Here is a 21,209-nt window from a genome sequence, read left to right on the forward strand (position 1 = left end):
AGGAAAAAAAAAAAAAAAAAAAAAAAAAACCTGACATCTTAAATTCCTGTCTCCTCCTCTCTGATCAGACTGACTGCTTAGCGAAGGGTTTAGCAGCTAGGCTAGGCTGGACCACACGCTCCCTGCCTGCTGTAAATGAGAGCCACCCCTCTCTTCTTCACCTCCCCGGTCTCACTATGCTGCTCCTTTACACCTTTTTCATTTCTGTTTTAGAATCAATCTACCGTCGCGGAGCCAGAAGATGGAGGAAGCTGTACCGCGTGAACGGGCATCTCTTTCAGGCCAAGCGCTTTAACAGGGTGAGTGCGGCTCTGTGAAGGGATTAAGGGAAGGTCCTCGCTGGCTAGCAGGTATTGATCTGGGAAGGTCCTCGCTGTGCTAGAAGGTGGTATTGATCTGTCCCAGCTCTCATTGCCTTTTATCTGCAGCTGCTGCTGCTGTTGTCTTCTGGTGTTTTGGTATGCATGCTGCCTGACTGGTTCAGTAATGAATACAAAATAATTCTGCACACTGTAGCAGCAGCAGCAGAGGCATTTGATGCATTATTTAAAACTGGTTGGCCTATTTTATTTCTCAATGCTTTCGCTTTAGCCTGTTTTATTAGCTTCTGCAATACTCCAGGGGACCGGTTTCTGTATTGCTGCTGATTTATTTATTTTTTAAACTGGGATAGTAGCCGCTTGCCTGCAGATGCCTTTTCATGTTTCCCCCCTGAGTGTAATGGTCGTGCTGCCCCCACTGTTTGATGCACCTGACTCCTGCTTTATTGTGCTTCCTTGTTGTTGATCTCCTTCGAAATGCACTTTTTTTTTTTTTTACGAGTCAAAGGAGCACAAGCTGCTATTATTTGCCTCCAGTGTAAGCAAATCCATTAAAAGAAACCTGTGATATTTCTTTAACCTGCTGGGCTGTAGGGGTTGTGCTGTAAGCACTTTCTGAAGGTTCTGCTTTTCTTTATACATGCTGGATTGTTGACAGAAGCCATGCTTCTACAGAAAGGGTAAGGTTTGATTTCTCGATTTTTGCTTTTTATATAGCCTAGCTCTGCAGTCAAGTGCTCAGGAAAACGTCATTAAAAACCATACTGTAAGAACCTGACTGACAGTTATACACGTAATTCTGGACCGTGACCTTTGAACTCAATTAAGTGGCATTAGAAAGTCAAAAAGTTCAACTTCGAGTAAGGCAAGCAGACACATGCTTGAGATAGTGCCATCATCTAACAATAGCCTGCCCCAGTCAAACAGGAGCAGTGTCACACAGCTCAGCTTGGGACCTCTTTTGCTTTTTTGTCTTGGCGTGACTAGATGGCTAGTAGCCAGGTATTTCACACTGCCCGTGGAAAATAGGTCATTCATTTTGTGCTAGCTGCTCTCTTTTGTGCTATAAATGGAGTGTCCTACACAAAGACAGCCCCTTTTTTTAACAATATTGTTATGGTAACTTTAATTTTGTTAACCGCGAAAGTGAAGTCAAAATGTAACTCTACAAATAAAGCCCTTCAGGTGCTTTTATGATGCCTCGGTATAAAATAAGAAACTGACGCCTAAAAATGATACATTTTCTTGGTGTTTGCCTACCTGCAGTGATGATAAAGCTGCATTTCCAATGTGTTGAGCTTCATAGCCAGCTGAGATCAGGCTGTTACACTTTGGTTTAGCATTTTGTTAAAAATCTGTTAAGCGCGTTGAAATATTGCCGCAACACTCAATCTCACAGAAAACTGTTACTGCTTTCCAGATTGCAGATAAGGAGGACATCCATTAACCTTGCAAAAACTCTTCTAGCTTTATTCGATATCATTTTTTCCGACAAGGATGCGAGAGCCATTTGTTTTGTTGCACGCGACAAGCAAGCTAATGGTGCGAACCAATCTGGAGGAAGAATCTTAAACTGTACTTATTGTAAAGCAGAAAAACACAAAGGAAGAACAATTCTGGTTCAAATGTCTTTGGATGTCTCTTTAATTGATGATCATGTTTGTCTGCTGCTAATGCACATGCAGCCGTTCCTTTTTACACATGTCCTATGCAGCTTTCAAGGACAGTCTCGGTGCACAATCGGTAGAACTTCCCCATTGCAATGTGAAAAGCAGCAGTGGGCGTTTTTTGCTAGCCGCCCTAGAAGATTAAACATCCACAGGATGGCAGGGCATTGCCAGTAATAGATTGATCTATCCCATACAGTAGACCTGTATTCGCCTTACCGTACGTGCTGGTGCGTGTGCATAGCTGACTGTGCAGCTCTCTTTGAATGAACTGTGAGAGAACATGGATGCGTTAAGAGCAGCAGAAATGCCTGTCTGTGTTACTAAGCCTGTCACAGATGTTGGTCATGCATGACACTGTGTTGGTCCTTCACACCAGGGTTAACCTTTTACAGTGATCGGAGTCGTTAGGAGTTCTGTTGCTCCAGTAATCATTTCAGAGGGTGTATTCCAGTTAAATCCACTGTGGCTGTTTTGAAAACTGCTGTTGTACAAGTTGGAAGTAATAAAGTTAATGCACCCTGTTAGCTGTTCTTATAAATGTGAACTCTGACTGGTCTGCTATTAATGCACCCACTTTAGTGCTGAATGCTATTTATTTATTCAAGGGATTCTCTGTGTCATCTACAGTATAGACAGGATTGCTGTAGCTGGCTCCAGAACTGCTGCTGCATCAAAGCATTTACACCAGCCAGTACAGTACCCCATGAGGTGTGATTCTGGAATGTTGGGTGGTTCTGGAATGTGTGATTCTGTTCCGCACAGCTGGTGATGTCACTGTCCAGTCTGATGCAATGTGCTTGCTCTGATTTCTTCTCTGTCTGTCTGTCTGTCTTGCCTCCCACAGAAAGCTTACTGTGGCCACTGCAGTGAAAGGATATGGGGTCTCGGAAGGCAGGGCTACAAGTGTATCAACTGCAAACTGCTGGTCCATAAGCGCTGTCACAAACTCGTTCCTCTGACCTGCCAAAGGCATATGGTGAGTTCGGATAGCTTCTGTTTGTCTACCAAATGATCATTAATCACCTGCCACTCTGACACTTCGTGCTCGGTACATGATCACAACATGATCCAGATGCATACATGGCCCCAGGCTTTCTCTGATAGTATAGTTCATGAAATATATATATATATATATATATATATAATATATTATATATATATATATATATATATATATACATACTGCTTTAATGAAAAAAACAGTAGTCATATTTTTGACCCCCAGTACCTTACAAAACTTGGAACATTCACTGTGTGCCTGGAACTCATGGAAATCGATGAATTTTAAAGTCATATCTAGCACGACCACCTTGAACGACTCCTGTTATAGAAGCAGCTGACTGCATCATGTTAACAATGCACCGGCATTTTTATGATGTATTTTGACACAACAGCACTTGGGTGTTTGTACCTGCAGGCACTAAAAAAAAAAACGCTCAAAGTAGATAGTCACAGTAGCTGAGGCTTCAGATTAGGGCCAGTTAGTAAACTGTACAAATGTAGAATACCAAATTTAGAATCTAGGTCTTGGTGACAAGAACTCTGTGTGCCCTTGGTTTGCAAGTTGAAAAGCATTCAAAAATAGCTTTTCCTAATGTCTGAATTGGAACGTAGCATTTTGGGAGAGGTCAGGGCCATGTTAGTCTGGGTGTCCACTGCAAGACCTACAAATGCCCAGCACCTTTTATTTGATGTTTTGAGAGTGCCCTGGCTTACTGCACCTGTGTATCTTGCACAGAAGAGTTTCTGGAGATCCGGTTTCACTGCATGGAAATCCCAGGCTCCTTGTGCATGTCTTGACTCACTTATTGCTGTCTTTTCTTTCCTGTATGCATTACCTGCCCCCTCTGGCTTGTTAGAGTATCAACAGTGTCTGAGATATTAAACTAAAGAACAGGGCTGGTGCCACTGAGACCTCCCCGTATCAAACGATGCAGCTTCTGGCAAAAAACTGAACGCAGTAACGCGTGATACTAACCAAAGGAGGAGACGCTGTGGAAAGCACATGATTCTGTTTTATACACTGTGGTGGATTTGACTGCATTCTGTTTTCATTCTTCACTCTTCAGTTTATTTTTCCAAATGCATCCGTGTACGTTTATCAGCCCCCCCCCAAATTCATGTTATCGCTCTCCTCTGATCTGAAAAGCGAAACCGGGTTAGACGAGGCTAGAGCTTGTTTTTTGTCTTTTAAATCGTTGTCCTCGGGCTAATTTTGTAATGTTTTTGGAGCATTTTTAACTGGTATCGACCTGTTCTTTTCATTAACTATGTTATGGTAACTTACTCAAATTTTGTTAACTGCACAAGTGAAGTCTAAATGTAACTCAATTCTGCAAATACAGCCTTTCAAATGCTTTTGTGACACCTTAATATATAATAAAAAAGCTTAAAAATGATCAATTTCTTGGTGTTTTCCTCCACCTAGCCTTCATTTTCTGTGTTGAGCATCATAGCCGGCGTGACATTTCCCTGGTCTGACTCGCTGGGTGATACGTCTGACCTTGACTGTCCTCAAAATAGGACGCAGCAGTTTGTAGCCAGAACAAGGATTTACATTTTATTCTGTAAAGAAATATTGATTTGGAACATATCAAATTACATAAATACTGCTTGTACTCTGGTTTTTTTTTTCTCCAAAAGAACCATGAATTTGATCCTCAGTGGGTTAACGATATCCTATTTAATGGTGCAGGTATAGGTGAAATATGTATGGAAAGGAGTTCATTGTCCTTCTGTACTTCCCTAGGATCCGGTCATGCCATCCCAAGAGCCGCCAGTGAATGAGGAACAAGAAGTCGAACTCCCTTCTGAAGAAACAGACGGGAGTAGGTTTTCTAAGAGAGGTTTTGTAACGTCAAGTGTATGTATGCAGGTACAGCCGTGTGCAGATGTATCGGAGCGGGTGCTGCTGTAGTTTTGTGATTTGTTGTGTGTGTGTGAAATCAAACCACTGGAAACGAAAATTTTGCAAAATTGAAAAAACAGGCAAATTAGTGACTGTCAAATTTTAATTGATGGCTTTAATAGGCCACACATTTAAAATAGTAAGAGAAAAGGAATACATAGCTGCAAATGCTAAAATGCATGAGACTTTTTAGTTGTTTAAGATGCCTAATAAAAGCACAAAGCGGTCTGACATTTTCACACAGAAGTGCCTATTTTTCTGTATCACTGATTAGTGACTGAAAATTGAAATCCTCACCCCCTGAGGTTTTCATGCAGGTAGGTATATAAAGGATATCAATGACACATATTGAGGTGTTTTAATAAATGTGCACATGACTGTATGTAGGTACGTGACCCATTGTAGATTCACAAGATGTAGTTGTTAAATGAAAGGGCTGTCCTATGGCTGAGACAAGAAACTGTAATCCTTGTACTTCTGAAGAACAGGGACTGTTAATCTAGCTGTTCAGTGTTAATTCCACTGCACATCTGACCAGAATCCTTCTGCATGGTCAACTTTAATCCAAAAAGTCAACAGCTGACCTCTGCAGTTTGTAAATGTGAGAGTGCTGTGGTGCCCTCTAGTGGCTGCTAGCTTATATCACAGGGCACTTCTACAGTAGTGAGTTTAATTATTAAACTCAAGTTGTGACCACACACCAGTATCTGCTAGCACATTATTATATGTGAATGCAAATCGTAAAAGAATATCACCCTTACAAAAAAGTACTATTGTAGCACTATATTATAGTACTTTATAGCAATTTACTGATTCTGTCTCTTTCTCGCTCGCTGCTGTGTATTTTTTTCTTCTCTTAGTTCCATTCATACCACACAATCGGACACTGGAAAAAGGGGAAGATGATTCAGAGGTGAGAGAGAGGAGTAAAACCAGGTCCTCGCATCCACGCAAATAAAAGTAACATCAGTCAAGCCATCAAAAAAAACCCCAAAAACCCACACAGCTTTAATTTTATCCACTGAAGCAGGGGTCAAGCATGACTTCCTTGCCGTGCTGCGGGCGTGCTGTGGTTACTGTCTACTCACTGTGTTCACTGCTTGGCTTCATGCTTATGCCTTACAGTCATTCAAACCTTGACTGCTGATATTTTTGGTGGAACATTTCTGTTATCTTTTGTCATGCTGGTTATGAAATAATCGGTAGAAGCCGTTCAGAATTAAATTTGTTATCATTTTATATATATATGACTGGCCAAAATGCCATTGACCTGCTACCGATAAGTCATAGCTCTGTCAACTGAGTCGCTGTAGCACATCTGTTGCATTTCACAGTACGTTCAGTCTTGATCTGTCATGCCTTGCTTGCTACCGAAGCGGTGATTTCTCGTGAAATCAAGGAGACCCTGTGCCAGTGTGTCTCCTCTCTCTGTGCAGGATCTCAAGCCGGTGCTGGACGGGATCGATGGGATTCAGATCTCCCAGGGGCTGGGACTGTCGGACTTCGACCTGATCAGAGTGATTGGCCGCGGCAGCTACGCCAAGGTCCTCCTGGTGAGGTTAAAGAAGAACGAGCAGGTCTACGCCATGAAGGTGGTGAAGAAGGAACTGGTGCACGATGATGAGGTGAGCACATACACACACACGCACACACACACACACACACACACAGGGCTAATTGTGGTGCATCCACTGTGTGTCTGTGTTGTGTTGTCCGAACCTTGACACGTGCTAACTACTTCAACTAGTGGAAACTGGTGTGCACGATGATGAGGGAGCACAGACACACATGAGCACAGACGCACACACAGGGCTTGGAACTGGTGCACGATGATGAGGTGAGCGCACGCGCACACACACACACGCAGGGCTTGGAACTGGTGCACGATGATGAGGTGAGCACAGACGCACACACAGGGCTTGGAACTGGTGCACGATGATGAGGTGAGCGCTCGCGCACACACACACACGCAGGGCTTGGAACTGGTGCACGATGATGAGGTGAGCACAGACGCACACACAGGGCTTGGAACTGGTGCACGATGATGAGGTGAGCACAAAGACACACACAGACAGGGCTTGGAGTCTCAGCGTATTGAAACTCACCTTTGTTTAATAGGAATGCAGAGGTTTTTTTTTGCAGTGCAGGGTGGGATACACTGCAAGACGTTAACATTAATTGACTAGACCTGACCTGAACCTGATTTGCATAACACTTTTTTTTTTTTTTTTTTTTTTTTTTTTTTTGTTACCTGAAACCCTTTCCTCATACCCAACCTAGAGACCAGGAGACCAATTGACATGACTGAGGGCCCTTTGGATTTTATGTCATCGAAGTCCTAAAATGAACCTGATTTCATAAACACTTTTTTTTTTTTTTTTTTTTTTGACCACTAGATGGTAGCATTACATTAGTGATGTCTCGTAAGCAGTCCCCCTTTTATTTGCGCTCGTTCATTCTTATTGATCAAGCCGTTCCTGTGTTTGTGCTTTCCTCGTGCTGAATCGGGGAGCATCTAATACTGACAAAGGGGCTTGGGAATGTGTATATGTGTTAATATATAGAACAGAAAGGGTTAAACCTTTTGAATTAAGCACAGCATGCAATAAAAAGTACCATGAAGCTTCGGAAACACTTAATATGTTTGAACGGGATGCAAAGAACGTATTTAAGCAAATATATATATATATTATGATATATATAATTATGAAATCTAAATGCAGTTGGCTAGATACTCGAAGCTATTTATTTGAAATAGTTATTCTACTTGCAGGTCTCTTTGGGTTTGTTTTTCCTTTGTTTGTCAATTCCAAGCACTGCTGTGACAAGGCAGCAAGTTGATACATCTCAGCTCACTTCATTCATGCACGTGAACATTGCAGATACCATGAGAACAAAAGGAAGCTCCTAGTGTGAATTGCTCTGATTTAAGACTGGCAGGTGGGGGCATTGTCAGGTGCCATGTGCGACACTGCCCTTTAGTTTGGAATTCTGTAATGCAGTAAATCAGTCTGTTGGGTTACTGCAGCTAATCTGAAAGGCACCTTCTAAACACATGGTGCATATAGATGTGTATACATGTGTGCATGCTGTAATGTACTGTATTTGAAATCCCGGACACTGTTTTCCTGCAGTGATGTTTGTGACTTTAAGCAGGTCAGGTCTGCTTTGCTAACACTTACCTGTTTCTTTTGTATTTCCAATTCCACCTGAGAAAAGAGACCTCCAATCCTGCTAAATGTATTGATCATCTCTACCACAAGCATCCGGATATCTCTCGGATTGTAAACCCCTTTGCCAAGCGCACGGCCTGGTGTAGGAATACCACCTCCTTCTCTGTACAGCACCTAACACGGCAGCTGCATAAACTGTGCTTCAGTGCAAGTGATTCTCATGTTCACTTACACTTTGTTTGTCAACTTGTTTTCCAGTCCTGGGACTTTTGAAGGAATTGGAAAAGCCAAAAAAAGAAATCATTGTAAACCCAGCTTCCGTTTCCTTTTGTGTTTTTAATAAGTAGTGACTTCCAGACCAGCTCCAGTGAAACTCTGGCAGCTACGAACACTCGGTGCTGAGGAAGCACAAAGATATCTCCTATTGTTCGCTCACTGTGTGTTTTCAAACTGTCTGAATGACGAATTGCATTTACCAAGTGAGAGCTAAAGCCGTAAAGATTTAATTCAGCTGTTTTTCGTCGGTGTTTCTACTTTGCAACAGAGCGTGTGTAAGGATGCGATTTACTGCAGGAGAATCTAAATGAGATTCCTTGTCTTGTCTATCTGTGTTAAACTGTTTCAGTGCTTTCCCGTACGTGTAATTAAAACTGTGTGCTGTAGCACCAATGCAATTATTTAAGATTGGTAAGAACAGTACTTAATTAATCAATTTCTATAAAGCTGAGGGTGGTTTACTGTTATCACAAAAATCCCGTGTAATTTATGGTAATGTATTTGATAATGCCTCAGACTGTCTGAGTGCATGTGTTAACGAAGGGTAGATGTCTGTAGTGCTCATAATCTTTATTGTACAGTGATAAATATAGCTAGGTAAGTCTGAAATCCTTTGCAAGCCTTTGCAAACTCGCAGGGTTTAATTCACAGTTAAAAGGGGGTGGTTGATCCCGGGAGCTCAGTGCATGGTAAAAACGGCTGTCTCTAATGAAGCTGTGCCCTTTCTCGGAGGTCAGAGTGAACACATTATTTAAAAATGACATTTTGGGCTACCTGAAACAGGTCCCTTGCATTAATTCACACTCTCTACCTATAATAATGTTGTGTAAATAAGGGGTAGCTGTGAATTCTAGTATGACAGAAGGGCTGATGGTATAGCGGCTGATTTACGCTTCGACGCGCAAACATAAATGCTACTGAAGTGAGGTCAAAAGAATCAAAATGCAGAGTTCTAGAACGTTCGGACGAGGCGTTCCGTAGAAGAATGCGGGTTCAGGCTCCGTCCTGCTCTCTGAATGTTTGCAAGGCTGGGATGGGAGGTGGATGAGTTGAAGTGAAGGGTTAATAATATTCAGCTCGTTTCAGAAGGGAAACTAGTTTTCCGGTTGCACTTGCAGCTCCAGATTCAGCACAATGACAGCCTTTTCTGCAAATACAATAAACCCATAAAATAGGGACAGAATTAGCCTTTCTCCCTCAAAGGGGGGTCTTCCGAGGAAGCGGGGGTCAGCGGATCAGCCAGGCTGTGTATGGGAGCACTGCCTAACGAATTAAGTACCGAATCTGTATCAGGCAAAACTAAATGTGTTCAATAAAAGCTGTTGTACTTCTTGTTCTTTTGTTTGTTTGTTTGTTCACATTAAAACGAGTTCCTGAGCAGGGTTATTAAGAGGGAGGGAGGGAGAGCTCCGTTTCCTCCTCTGTTATATGTCAGCAGGCGGAAAGGGCTCATTTCGCTGGTAAAAATAGATGTACTATTGTAAGCAATTTCTCAAAGCCTATTACTCTGTGCCTTTTAAAAAAAAAAAAAAATTATATGATTAGTTTTTTTCAAAAAAATGTAGTCGTTGCCAATTTTATTTTTATTATTTTCTCCCAATTTGATATGTCCAATTATTTTTATGCTCAGCTCAGCGCTACCACTCCTGCGCAGACACACCATGCAGCCATCTCGGAGCTACAGGGTCGGAGGACCGCGCAGCTCTGGGCAGCTTACAGGCAAGCCCGCAGGCACCCGGCCAGACTACAGGGGTCGCTGGTGCGCGGTGAGCCGAGGACAGCCTGGCCGTCCTTAGCTCCCCCACACCCGACACCCACCACGGCCCAGATTTGGGGGGGCGACACCACTGGTTGAAGTTTGAATTGAGAAAGTGGGAAAGCTTTGAGGATCCAGCCAGCTGAGTTACAGTGCAGTTCACTGCAGACAGCCAGCCTCTTACCCCAGAGCTCTCATTAGACGCTGGCGTCTAGACGAGACAACCCCAGCAGGTTGTCAGCCCCACGACCTACTGATTTTTCAAGTGGCTTTTCAGCTCATACAGATGTGCTGTTTGATTGGTCTGCAATACCATGGTTAGGTATTTTCAGCTGGTGCTCCTTATCTGTGTGCATGTGAAGTAAGAAATAAATATCTCTATCAGATGCAGAACTAGCTGATGGTTTGTTATAGTGCTGATGTATAGTTGGATACACAGACCATGTCGGCTCTTTACCAAATGGGCCATGAATGGAAAATCATAGATTGTGTAATATAAACACCTCCTTTGGTAATATAAATCACTACGGCTCTGTAGTAGCTAGTTGATTTTCTAACATGTGAGCTCTCAAGGCCAGCCTTAGACTTCTAGAGTGTGTGTATGTATATGGAAACATTTTTACTGCACGAACACAAAGCATAACCACGGCTTATTCAAGCTCTTGCCAGTTAAGTTGATAATGTCTCCTCCGCTCCCGCGAGTCGGAAGGTCCCGATCCCTGGAACTCAGGGCTTTGCCACTCAAGCGCGTCCTGCAGTCTACAAGGGGCTGAATGGAAGAGGTTTGCAGAAGGGAGCTGGGGGGGAAAAAAATGAAAGCAGTTGCACCCGAACAATGATTGCACACAGCTCTGAGAGGTTTCTGCTTGTGTGTGAGAGGATAGCAACGAAGAGGAATGTGTGTGCTGCCGGACCGAGGGCACGAACGCAATTCGAATGCGCGCTGTTTTTAATGCGTTTCGCATCCCTGTGTCTGCTTTATCATTTTTTTATTTTCTTTGGTTCGCTGTGTGTGTAACGTTTCCATCTCTCGGCATATTACTCCAGGGGATCTTGCACTGGTTACAGTGTGTTACCCAATTGATTCGAAAGTTGCCGTAATATAAGGTCCTTCGTGGATTAGGTCCATCCTATCTCCAAGAACTACTAACTCCGCTGAGTACTGTTCTCTCTTTGAGATCAGAAAGTACAGAACACTTTGTTAAATCATCTTAAATCAGCTGGAGCCGGAGCTTTGTGCTGTCTGGCTCCTCGTTTGTGGAACTCTATTCCAGCTGACGTTAGGCAGGTTCAGACATTGGATTCTATTAAAACTAAATTGAAAACTTACTTTTTTAATGTGCTTTCATGTGATTGGTTGTAGCTGGAGTGTTGTACAAATGAATGCTCTTGTATTGTTTTTAACTTTACAGATCGCTCTGGGATGTATTATATTTTATTGTATTTGTCTGTACATTGGCAGGGGCAACTTCTCTTACCCACGGAGAACAACTAAAATTGAGTGTAAAAAATTTGACTAAAGTGTGTGTGTCTATCTTATCATAATGCTGCATGTTGACAAAATATCAGTCTCTGATTTTCTTTTAAATGTGTATTGGGAAAGGCATAGTTGAGCTGTGTGCATTTTTTTTATTATTAACTTCAGTGTCCTGGAAGTGAATAACAACCCTTGGTTAAAGCCTGGCTGCACTGTCTTGGTTGTTTGTAACTGGGCGTGTGGTTTTGAGTCGGCTATATTGCGCTGTGTAACTGCGGCCTCTGCCCCAGTGGCGCTCGTGGAAACACTTTGGGAAGCTCATCGTCTCCGTATTTCTCTCGTAGGACATCGACTGGGTCCAGACAGAGAAGCACGTGTTTGAGCAGGCCTCCAGTAACCCCTTCCTCGTCGGCCTTCATTCCTGTTTCCAGACAGAGAGCCGGTAAGACGTCCTTTCTTTACAGCCCACGCCGAGTCCTGAATGTAAAGCTGCGGCGCTCATACGACTGTTTAGGAACCAGCCCTAGGAGAGTGAGAGAGATGTAGTATTTTTGTGCTGAATCTCTGCTCTGTTTTAGAGAGAGCTGAAGAGACAGGGAGGCGAGACGAGGGCGCCTTAGGGCTACACAGAGCCGGGGCGTGACGCATGCTGAACTAATGGGGAGACTGGTCAGCTTGCGCGGGGAATGGGCTGAATGCAGGCTTTCACAACACTGAAACTTGATCAAATTGACATTTTAAAGTTTTTGACTTGTCAAACTGTATGATAAACAGCATCGCTACAGTGTGGGTCAGAACTCTCCCAGGTTCTGCTTTTTTTTTTTTTTTTTTTTAGAACCCACTATTGTGTTGTTCATAGCAACAATTTCTGCTTTCATTTGTTGTGTGACTTCCATCAAGGGGGTGAGATTGGGACTAGGCACCTAATAGTCAGTGGCAAGCAAGTTTATTCATGTTCAGGGAGGTGAAACATAAAGTGGAAATAACAATGCACCGTGTGTATTACATTGAGGAGTGAATGGGCTTCCGGGATAACTGAGGAACTGGAAGGGATATTTTTAGATTGCTACATCTTATACCAGTATACGAGTCTAAATGCACAAACATTGATCGATTTGGCTCAGTGCATTGCATGCTTTTTTTTTTTTTGGGGGGGGGGGGGGGGGGGGGGGTGGGGGTTGCAGTCTTAAAGTAACCAAGACATGCCACCTGATTTAAGAGCAACACAGCAAGGTTAAACCATGCGTAAGTGAAAATTACAGTGAGATTCCCGTTAAGACGCAGTGTTTACTGCTGCCAGACCAATTTCCCCACAACGTGCTCTGCTTTAACTTAATTACATTTTCCATAGTCGCACAAACGCCTTGTCCCAATTCCCCGTGGCAGTAAACAGTAAAATATGAAGGCTTAACATGACCCTGGAATAGTTAGCAATAAAACGAAGCAGAGTACAGTTTGTGGTAATGTCCCTCACAATTTGTATTTTTCATTTTCTAAGCAATTGATTTCTCTGACTTATTTTATAGCAGTGAATGGGCCCGATACCCATGTTCCAGTGAGTAATAATAATATAAATTCAGATCGCTGCAGTGAGTTTTCAGTGCATTATACATTAAGAACAACAGTATTCGCTGCCCTCTTACTCTAGTAATCTTTTTGTAGTCTTCCTTTCCTAGTCTTTGATGCTTGCTGAGTATGTTTCTTTGTTCTTTCAGATTGTTCCTGGTTATCGAGTATGTGAACGGCGGTGATCTCATGTTCCATATGCAACGGCAGAGAAAGCTTCCGGAGGAGCATGCACGGTAGGGTGCTTTCATTCCTATCTCCAATGGTTTCTTAAGCTCTCCCTCCAGGCAAACGCATAGTCCAGCACATTGCACTTCAAGAGTGTTCACGGTCGGTTGATTCAGCGTTTTTAAGCTGAGTTTCACACCTTTTGGACGCTCAGCCAAGGCCAATTCCCCCGGCATGCTGATATCTGTTGTGCAGTGTGCGAATCAATCTACAGGCTGTCAGGCATCCTGGGCATAACTGGAAATATTGCTTGACTGTTTCTTTCAGGAGTGAAATCTATTTGAGCAAAGAACAACAAATGCATATAAATTGTCTGTGCAGAGCAGATAGTCAGTGGGACGCAGTCGCCCAGTTTAACGGAGAGAATCAGCATTAATATATGATATTCTCTATGATGCCTGACTTGTTTATGACAAGGTTATTAGATGGTAGAAACATAATTCAGAAGTGAAAAGGTGTTGAAAGTGAAATATGTTTAATGTACTTGGGTTAAAACCCAGTTCTTTGCATTCGTTCGCTCCTGTGTAACTGCATGGGAGCAGGGAGCGTGATCTTGCTAGAGTATGCAGCTCTGCTTTCTGTCTCTAGGTTTTATGCAGCTGAAATTTGTATTGCTCTAAACTTCCTTCATGAGAAAGGGATCATCTACAGGGACTTGAAACTGGACAACGTTCTCTTGGACTACGAGGGACACATCAAATTAACAGACTACGGGATGTGCAAGGTGAGAGCAAAACCTGGGACTGGATTAGCCCCGTGTTTGATAAACGCAGCCGCAGGGCTGGCTAGTCAGGTCAAGAAGTAAAATGTTCACATTGCCAGTCCATTATCGAAGTGTAAGATTTTGGATTTAATTTTGCGTATGTGATTTTTAAAACACTACTTTTGATTAATATATATATATAAATATAAAAATGCCATTTGTATATTCTGCTTCACAATATTGGAATCCCTTCCAGCAGAACTGAACATCAAGCAGCTATTCTGGTGAAATATTTCATATGAATAAATCCGCTGTCACGGGTCAATGCTGTTGATGTAATTTCCTTCATGCGCTGTGACAAGGGCTCTGCTCAAGTGTGTACAGCTGCTTATATCTTGGTAAGGAAATGTGTTAAACAGCCTGTCATTCCAGTGTTACTCTCCACAGGAGGGTATAAGACCTGGTGACACTACAAGTACCTTCTGTGGGACTCCGAACTACATAGCACCTGAAATACTCCGGGGAGAGGACTATGGTATGTTGCTGATGGGTTGCCTGTACACACGCAGAATAAATAAAACCAGACTTCAGATGTGCCAAGGTGACAATGACACCCATTTCTTTAAATTTCCACTTAAGCTTGAAGAGACTCACAAGGTCCTGAAAGCCAGCCAGCACAGTTTATCCAAAAAACCTTCTTCAAATCCGTTATCCCTGTTACCTTGATGAACACTGCAATCTCTTTTAATAGCTCCAGAATGGAGAATGTGTTCATCGTCACGTCAAGATTAGTCGCGCCAAGTATTCCTAAGAGATTGTGTTGTGTGCTTGAAATATCTGTATGCGTTCGGAACTGTACAGAAAGATAACTAAATCAATCAGTCCTGGGTCTTGTGCCGAGTCATAAAATAGAGAATAATGCATGGGGTAGTGTGTGAATTTCATACCCACCCAAGGGGTGGGATGCTGCATTCTCTAAACATGCCACTCCCATGAGGATGGGCATTAAACAGCCATTTCTCACAGTTGTGTGCTGCTCTGTTTCTGGTGTTAATGAGCGCATGCCTCCCTGTAATAACCTTGCATTGTGCAGTAAGCACACTAATTGTTGCTGCTGTAATCCTGCTTGTTCCGGGGGTGGCCAGGTTTCAGCGTGGACTGGTGGGCTCTGGGGGTCCTGATGTTTGAGATGACGGCCGGAAGATCCCCGTTTGATATCATCACAGACAATCCTGACATGAACACAGAGGAGTACCTGTTCCAAGGTTTGTGATGCACCGAGGCGTTCTGGGTTGATGATGGAGGGGGAGGGGGAGTCAGAAGTAACTCAGATTGCCTACAAAACAGCATTATACAGGCACCATGATGCACTGCACTGATTCTCTGCAGTGGTGTGTTGTTTTTTTGTTGCCTGCGTTGGTTTAACTCGAAGGATTACGGTTCTGTCTGGATCTTGCTAAAGAGCAGGTGCAGTTGCTGCCTAGCGGTGTCCAGCTACGTTTTAAAGCGTTAGTGTGGTGGAAGCTGTTCCAGGACCAGTGCTGCTGCAGATTTATGGTTCGAGGCGAGTTACAGAGGCACATTGTTGTCTCTGGTCCTACTTTTAAAACATTTATCTTGTACTCCTAACAGAGCCTTTCCTGCTTACACAGTAGACAGTAGATCAGGGGGCGGCCAGCCCTGGTTCTGCAGAGCTGCAGTCTCTTCTGGTTTCCATTCCTCAAGTTCTCAATTACTTACCCACTATTTTCTTAACTGGTTGATACAAACCAGGACCAGGGTTTTCCAGTAGATGAGGTTTTGATAGAAATTTATTTTAGTTTTAAAAGATTTTTTATTTTTTTTGCTAGTTGTCTCATTTCTCGTGCAAGAACAGCCGATTGTGAACAGCAGCCCTGCTTGAAGGATAACACTGCCATCCCTGTTTATAAATACAAGCTTTACAATACTGATTGTCTCTTTCCTATATGTGTGTTTTATTATTTTACTATTTTTTCTTCCTTTTCAGTTATTCTTGAAAAGCCCATTCGCATTCCAAGATCTCTCTCTGTCAAGGCTGCCAGCGTTTTAAAGGGCTTTTTAAATAAGGTAAGTCAAGAGTTTGACACGCCGTCTCCTTTCGAGTACACCCACACATGAGCAGGACACACAAAGCAGGGGCTGGGGACATTATCACATCAGCTCTACCTAACATAGTCTCATTTTACTGGCAAGAAGATCCTTTCTCTGACACGCTCTCGCAAATCATGTGCCTGTATCGGTTGGCTGAAAACAGCAGGGGTTTGCAGAAACTGCAGTTCCAACAGTCAACCACTGGGTGTCGTGTGTTCTGTACAAATTTTCCATTCTGAAAACTCCCATTTACTGTAGCACCAATGTAAATATAAACAGCTGCCATTTGAGTTACAGTGCTGGGGGGTAGCAAGAAATGAGCGGCTAAACTAATGGAAACAAAAACATGCATTTTATTAAAACTAAAATTAAAAAATCTCCTGTCCATAGTCAGACAATTAGTTTAATTGTTGTTTTGTATATACTGTACTGTCCTCAGTTCTGTGAGTCAGTGGAAGAGTGAGTCATTGCCACAATTCTTTTTTTTTTTTTATGTTATTGTGAAAGCAGATATGCTACTTGGCTACATATAACACACAACATTGTTTATTTAAAAATGTATGATGGATCATTTTTAATAGTGTCTATACATTTTACACCGGGAGACTTTGCCTTTTGTATATACAGTCATCTTAGCTCGTTGCCTTAATTTATCAGCCTCCCTAACTTAGATAATGAACACATCTGTGTCAACATGTTTTAGACCAAATTTTACTCCTCATTTCTACGCACTGTGGGAGCATTTATTCTTGTGTGTGCACTGCTGTATATACAATGAAAAAGTGTTTCGGGTTATCCGTCCTTCAGTTGGGTTTACGAGAGTTTCATAATTAAAACCGGAGGAAATTAAGATGATGTTGCAAAGTGAAATCCGTGTGATCTGTAGGACCGAACCAGCTTGTTTTTGTTCCACAGGACCCTAAAGAAAGACTTGGGTGCCAAGTGCAAACAGGATTTTCAGATATCAAGTCGCACACCTTCTTCCGCAATATAGACTGGGACCAGGTAAGAGACTGTGCCTCACCGAGAGAAAGGAACTGACGCTGAGGTGCAAGCCACATGAGTTTGGATGCAAGGTCTTTACAGCACAATGCCATGTGCTCTCTTGCTTATGAAGGGACAATGCTGTTAATCTCCCAAAGCTGTTAACAAGCAACTAAGAAGATTCAATTAGGTAATCAAAGGTATGACTATAAGCTGTTTTGTGACATTTTAATAATTTTTCCTTTCATGATGTCTAATTGCATTTTGGTGTAAAGACCTTGATACAATGTTTTAAACATGGATCACTGTGGATATCCCTGTACACTTTCTTCCTTTTTGTGGGTCAAAATTGCAAAAGCCTTGTTGAAGCAACACTCCTGTAGTTTCCATGAGCACGGATTGACTGCTGATCTAGGGTCTCCCACGTTCCTCCTGACCACTCATGGAGTTGAGTGAAAAGACTTCTATGCAGTGGGAAAAGTTTCCATGCAACACAAGTTTGACGGATGTTGGGCGTTCTTTCCCAGCATGCCTTGCGGATAAGGTAGCATTCGTTAGTTTACAAAACCAAGAATATTAAAAACACAGGAAAAAAACGGATGTGGATTAAATGTTGTTGCCCACTCGTCACTTGAGTGGTCAGTGTTGTGACATACTTCCACCCAGCCCGCTTTGGGAAAAGGTGTAGGGAAAAAAATCAGGGGCAAGTCAGATTGGCAGCCAGTGCCGGTCAGTTAAATGAACATGGAAACACAGCAGCAGGATTTTCAACCTGGGTAGAGTGGTGCATGGAAATGATGTATTACTGACAATCACTGCACTGATGAAGCAGATATGTTTTTCATTTACAATAGAGTTCCACTATACAGTGTGTGTGTGTCCACTGTCAGTGTTTACTTTAATAGTTTCAAAAGATGATGCAAAGAGAGTTTGTGGTTACTTGGTTTTAATTTATATAAAATGTTGAACCAAAAAAGTATCATGCGAGCATGTCATTGTATATAAAACTCAAAAACAGAACAGATTCATAAGATTTTTTTTTAAGGTTCCTGTAAAACTCTTTGGGGATATAGAGATGATACAATGTTAAATGTTAACAGAGTTCTGTAGTTGTTCTGCATATGATTTTTATAGCTAGAACCACAGCACACCTATGTATGATCATGGAGTGTTTTGTTAATATAAAAAGTTAAAATGTTAAAGCGAAACAAGGATCAGGGAGTTGTTGCATTGGGGGGGAAAAAAAAAATACAGTTTAAGTTGGAGGTTAATTTATCATTTGATTTTAAAAATATATATAAGTTGGGTGCCTCTTCTAGAAGACATGTCATCTCGTGCATTTTGTACATCTCAAATCAAAGCTGTTATTGCACAATGTATTCTAAAATCACGAAAATGGATATTGTAATGTACTCGGGTACCACAAAAAAAATTAAAAAGAGCTTTGAATTGCACCGCGCTGGGAGATGTCAGCAGGCTGAGCGCAATGCCTGCAGGACTCCTGCCATAAATAATAAAGAAAATTGTCTTTAATGAAAGCCAGTCTGACTAGCGCGAGGCAGAGACGCAGGGTTTCGGGCCTCTCTCTCTCAGAAGTCAGTGCTGTCTACACACTGTTTTACAGTACATTTAACCCTTTAAGGCACCCCTGCTGGAACTACTTTTACAAGCGTCTTACAAGAAATTCTCTTTTAAAGTAATTGCACAATTGCAATGTTCTGGCAGCAGAAATCAGCGCTGTCTACAGACTGTAAACTGTAAATTTAACCCTTTAAGGCACCCCTAAAAGAACTACTTTTACAAGCGTCTTACAAGAAATTCTCTTTTAAAGTAATTGCACAATATATATAGCAGATATATAAGATATAAATATATCATATATATATATATATATTTGTTATCATTAATATTTATTAAAATAGTGCGTTTAAAGTTAATCGGTTACTTTTATTCTTCATTAAGTATTTCTAAAGATTGAGTATCACAGAGCCTGATTCTCCTGGGATATAGAGCAGTTTGGTGTTTTTGAATTCTCTCTCCTTGGCGAGGCAGAGTCAGTAATCCTGGAAAGAGTTAAAGACCTGTGTAAAGACGATTGCTAATTGAAGCTGTCTCGGAGCGTTGGCTGCATCATTGCGCAGTCCCTGCACCTGTGTCGGACAGGGGGATAGTTAACATGCAGGGATGAGAAGCTGTGAACAGGAAGCCAGCTCGCTGAGCCTGCACTAATGTCATCATCTTCATGCCTCCCTGCTTCTTAGACAAAACTCCAGGCTGTGATTGTGTTCCAACCCATTGCACCACCTGTGTGGCGCCGTGCAGACAGCAGCTTTGTGTAAAATAAGAGGCGCCGGGGTGGGCACATATAATTATTTAGTTCTATGTTAATATTTGCATTGCAGTGAGACGAGGTGAATGGATTTGTTTCCGTGCATCTTGCAGGTCTCCCTTGCAGACCATACTGCGTAATGCCAATTGCTTGTGCCTGGTGGGGGCTGGGTCATCGGATAGCTTTAGTCCGATCTGGACACTTTAGGAAAACTGCAGTGATGTGTTTTTTTTTTTTTTTTCTTCTTAGTCACGTAGGCAGAATATTTGATGTAGTACACGTGCAAAGAAAGTAAGACAGCGGTATTATAAACGCAAGATCAGTTTTTTAAAAGCTATTATTTTGGTTTAATGTGCAGTAATGAAACATTAAAGTTTACAATTGTGAATAACATTCAGCTCCCATTTAACTGTGTAACTTTAAAACTAATGCATAGACACTGTACATAATATTCGCCCGTACAATATATACATAGCAGTTTGGCCTTAATGTAAAATGCAGTTATATGCAATATCTAGGAACTAATTAGAACGCAGTATTATGTTGCACCTAGGCTGACGAAAAACTAAGACAAAATGCAGACCTTTCTCACATTTTCTTTTGATATTATTTTGAATTGAGTGCTCCTAACAAACAGCAAGATTGCAGTATCCTTCTTGGAGACCAGTTTGAAAAAGATGAGATGCTATTACTGTAGGTTTTGGTAGCTCGCGAAACCCAATTTAAACCCAAAAAGAAAAATGACATCCGTCCAGCTGTGTGGGGGGTGGGGTTGGGGGAATATGGAAGATTTCGATTTATATAATAAAATAAACTGGATTACAAAACAATTGTCCAGCTCCCTAGTTTCTCCATTCTGAGACCTGATGGCTAGAGGAAAGAACAAATGCACTCTGTGATTGGAAGAGGTTTGAAAAGGTATTGCTCATTAGCCAGGGAAATTAGCCTCTGACCCGCCATGTCCGCTCCACCAGGCTCCTATCTGATGACACAGGAGGGGGCTCCTGGATCATTAACTCGGAGTAGCACCGTCATTCCGGGACTAGCGGCGGGGTGATCCTTTGACAGATTCAGTCTAACCTGTAATCAGGCCTTTCATAAACTCCTTGTAATGAGAATCCCTGCAAGAACAACTGAGCAGACACACGACAGGCACTGCACGGCTTTGAATTCCGATCTCTTCTCCGATTACTACTTTTCCTTCTGCCAGGGAGGATTTGAATCTGAAATGTGATAACATGACTTTGCAAGGCTGCAGAGTGTCTCGTGGTGATGCAGAGATGTGTTGGTTGATGGTACAGCTTGAATTGTTGCAGCTTGAATTAACCTGCCTGGGTTTCAGCCCCTAATTTTAAATGCAGACAGCAAACTCCTGTACAAAACCTTTACCTAGGCAATGAATGTAAATACATTGATATGGCAGGCAAGCATTATTTGTCATATCCTGGTGAAAGCTAAAAAAAAAAAAAAAAAAAAAAACTGCAAAGTCTTGGGAACTGTGCTCTACAGATAGTCTTTAGCTGGTATGTTTACTCCAAAACATACACACAGTGCAGAATTGCATAGTATATGTGTTCAAATGAAAGTTTTAAATGCTTTTGTTGGCATGCCCGTTACTGTGGCTCACTCAAACAAACATGTACTTTTATATAGAAGACTAGGAAGATTTAAAAATAAAAAACAGACAATAAAGCAGTGTCTCTGAGT

General features: G+C 42.1%; 1 protein-coding gene across 1 annotated transcript in view; it reads left to right on the forward strand.

Moving 5' to 3' along the window:
• The window catches only part of LOC121328449 (protein kinase C zeta type-like), a 78,952-nt gene that overhangs the window by 50,073 nt on the left and 7,670 nt on the right, over nt 1-21,209 (forward strand). The window contains exons 6-17 of the mRNA XM_041273117.1: nt 214-299; nt 2,835-2,966; nt 4,740-4,818; nt 5,759-5,811; nt 6,335-6,523; nt 11,925-12,022; nt 13,296-13,382; nt 13,963-14,098; nt 14,525-14,612; nt 15,223-15,342; nt 16,086-16,165; nt 17,105-17,194. Coding sequence (XP_041129051.1) covers nt 214-299; nt 2,835-2,966; nt 4,740-4,818; nt 5,759-5,811; nt 6,335-6,523; nt 11,925-12,022; nt 13,296-13,382; nt 13,963-14,098; nt 14,525-14,612; nt 15,223-15,342; nt 16,086-16,165; nt 17,105-17,194 — 1,238 coding nt within the window. The remainder of the gene's footprint in view (nt 1-213; nt 300-2,834; nt 2,967-4,739; nt 4,819-5,758; nt 5,812-6,334; nt 6,524-11,924; nt 12,023-13,295; nt 13,383-13,962; nt 14,099-14,524; nt 14,613-15,222; nt 15,343-16,085; nt 16,166-17,104; nt 17,195-21,209) is intronic.

The sequence above is a fragment of the Polyodon spathula genome, chromosome 16 (assembly GCF_017654505.1).
Source record: "Polyodon spathula isolate WHYD16114869_AA chromosome 16, ASM1765450v1, whole genome shotgun sequence".
In the NCBI taxonomy this organism is placed as follows: Eukaryota; Metazoa; Chordata; class Actinopteri; order Acipenseriformes; family Polyodontidae; genus Polyodon; species Polyodon spathula.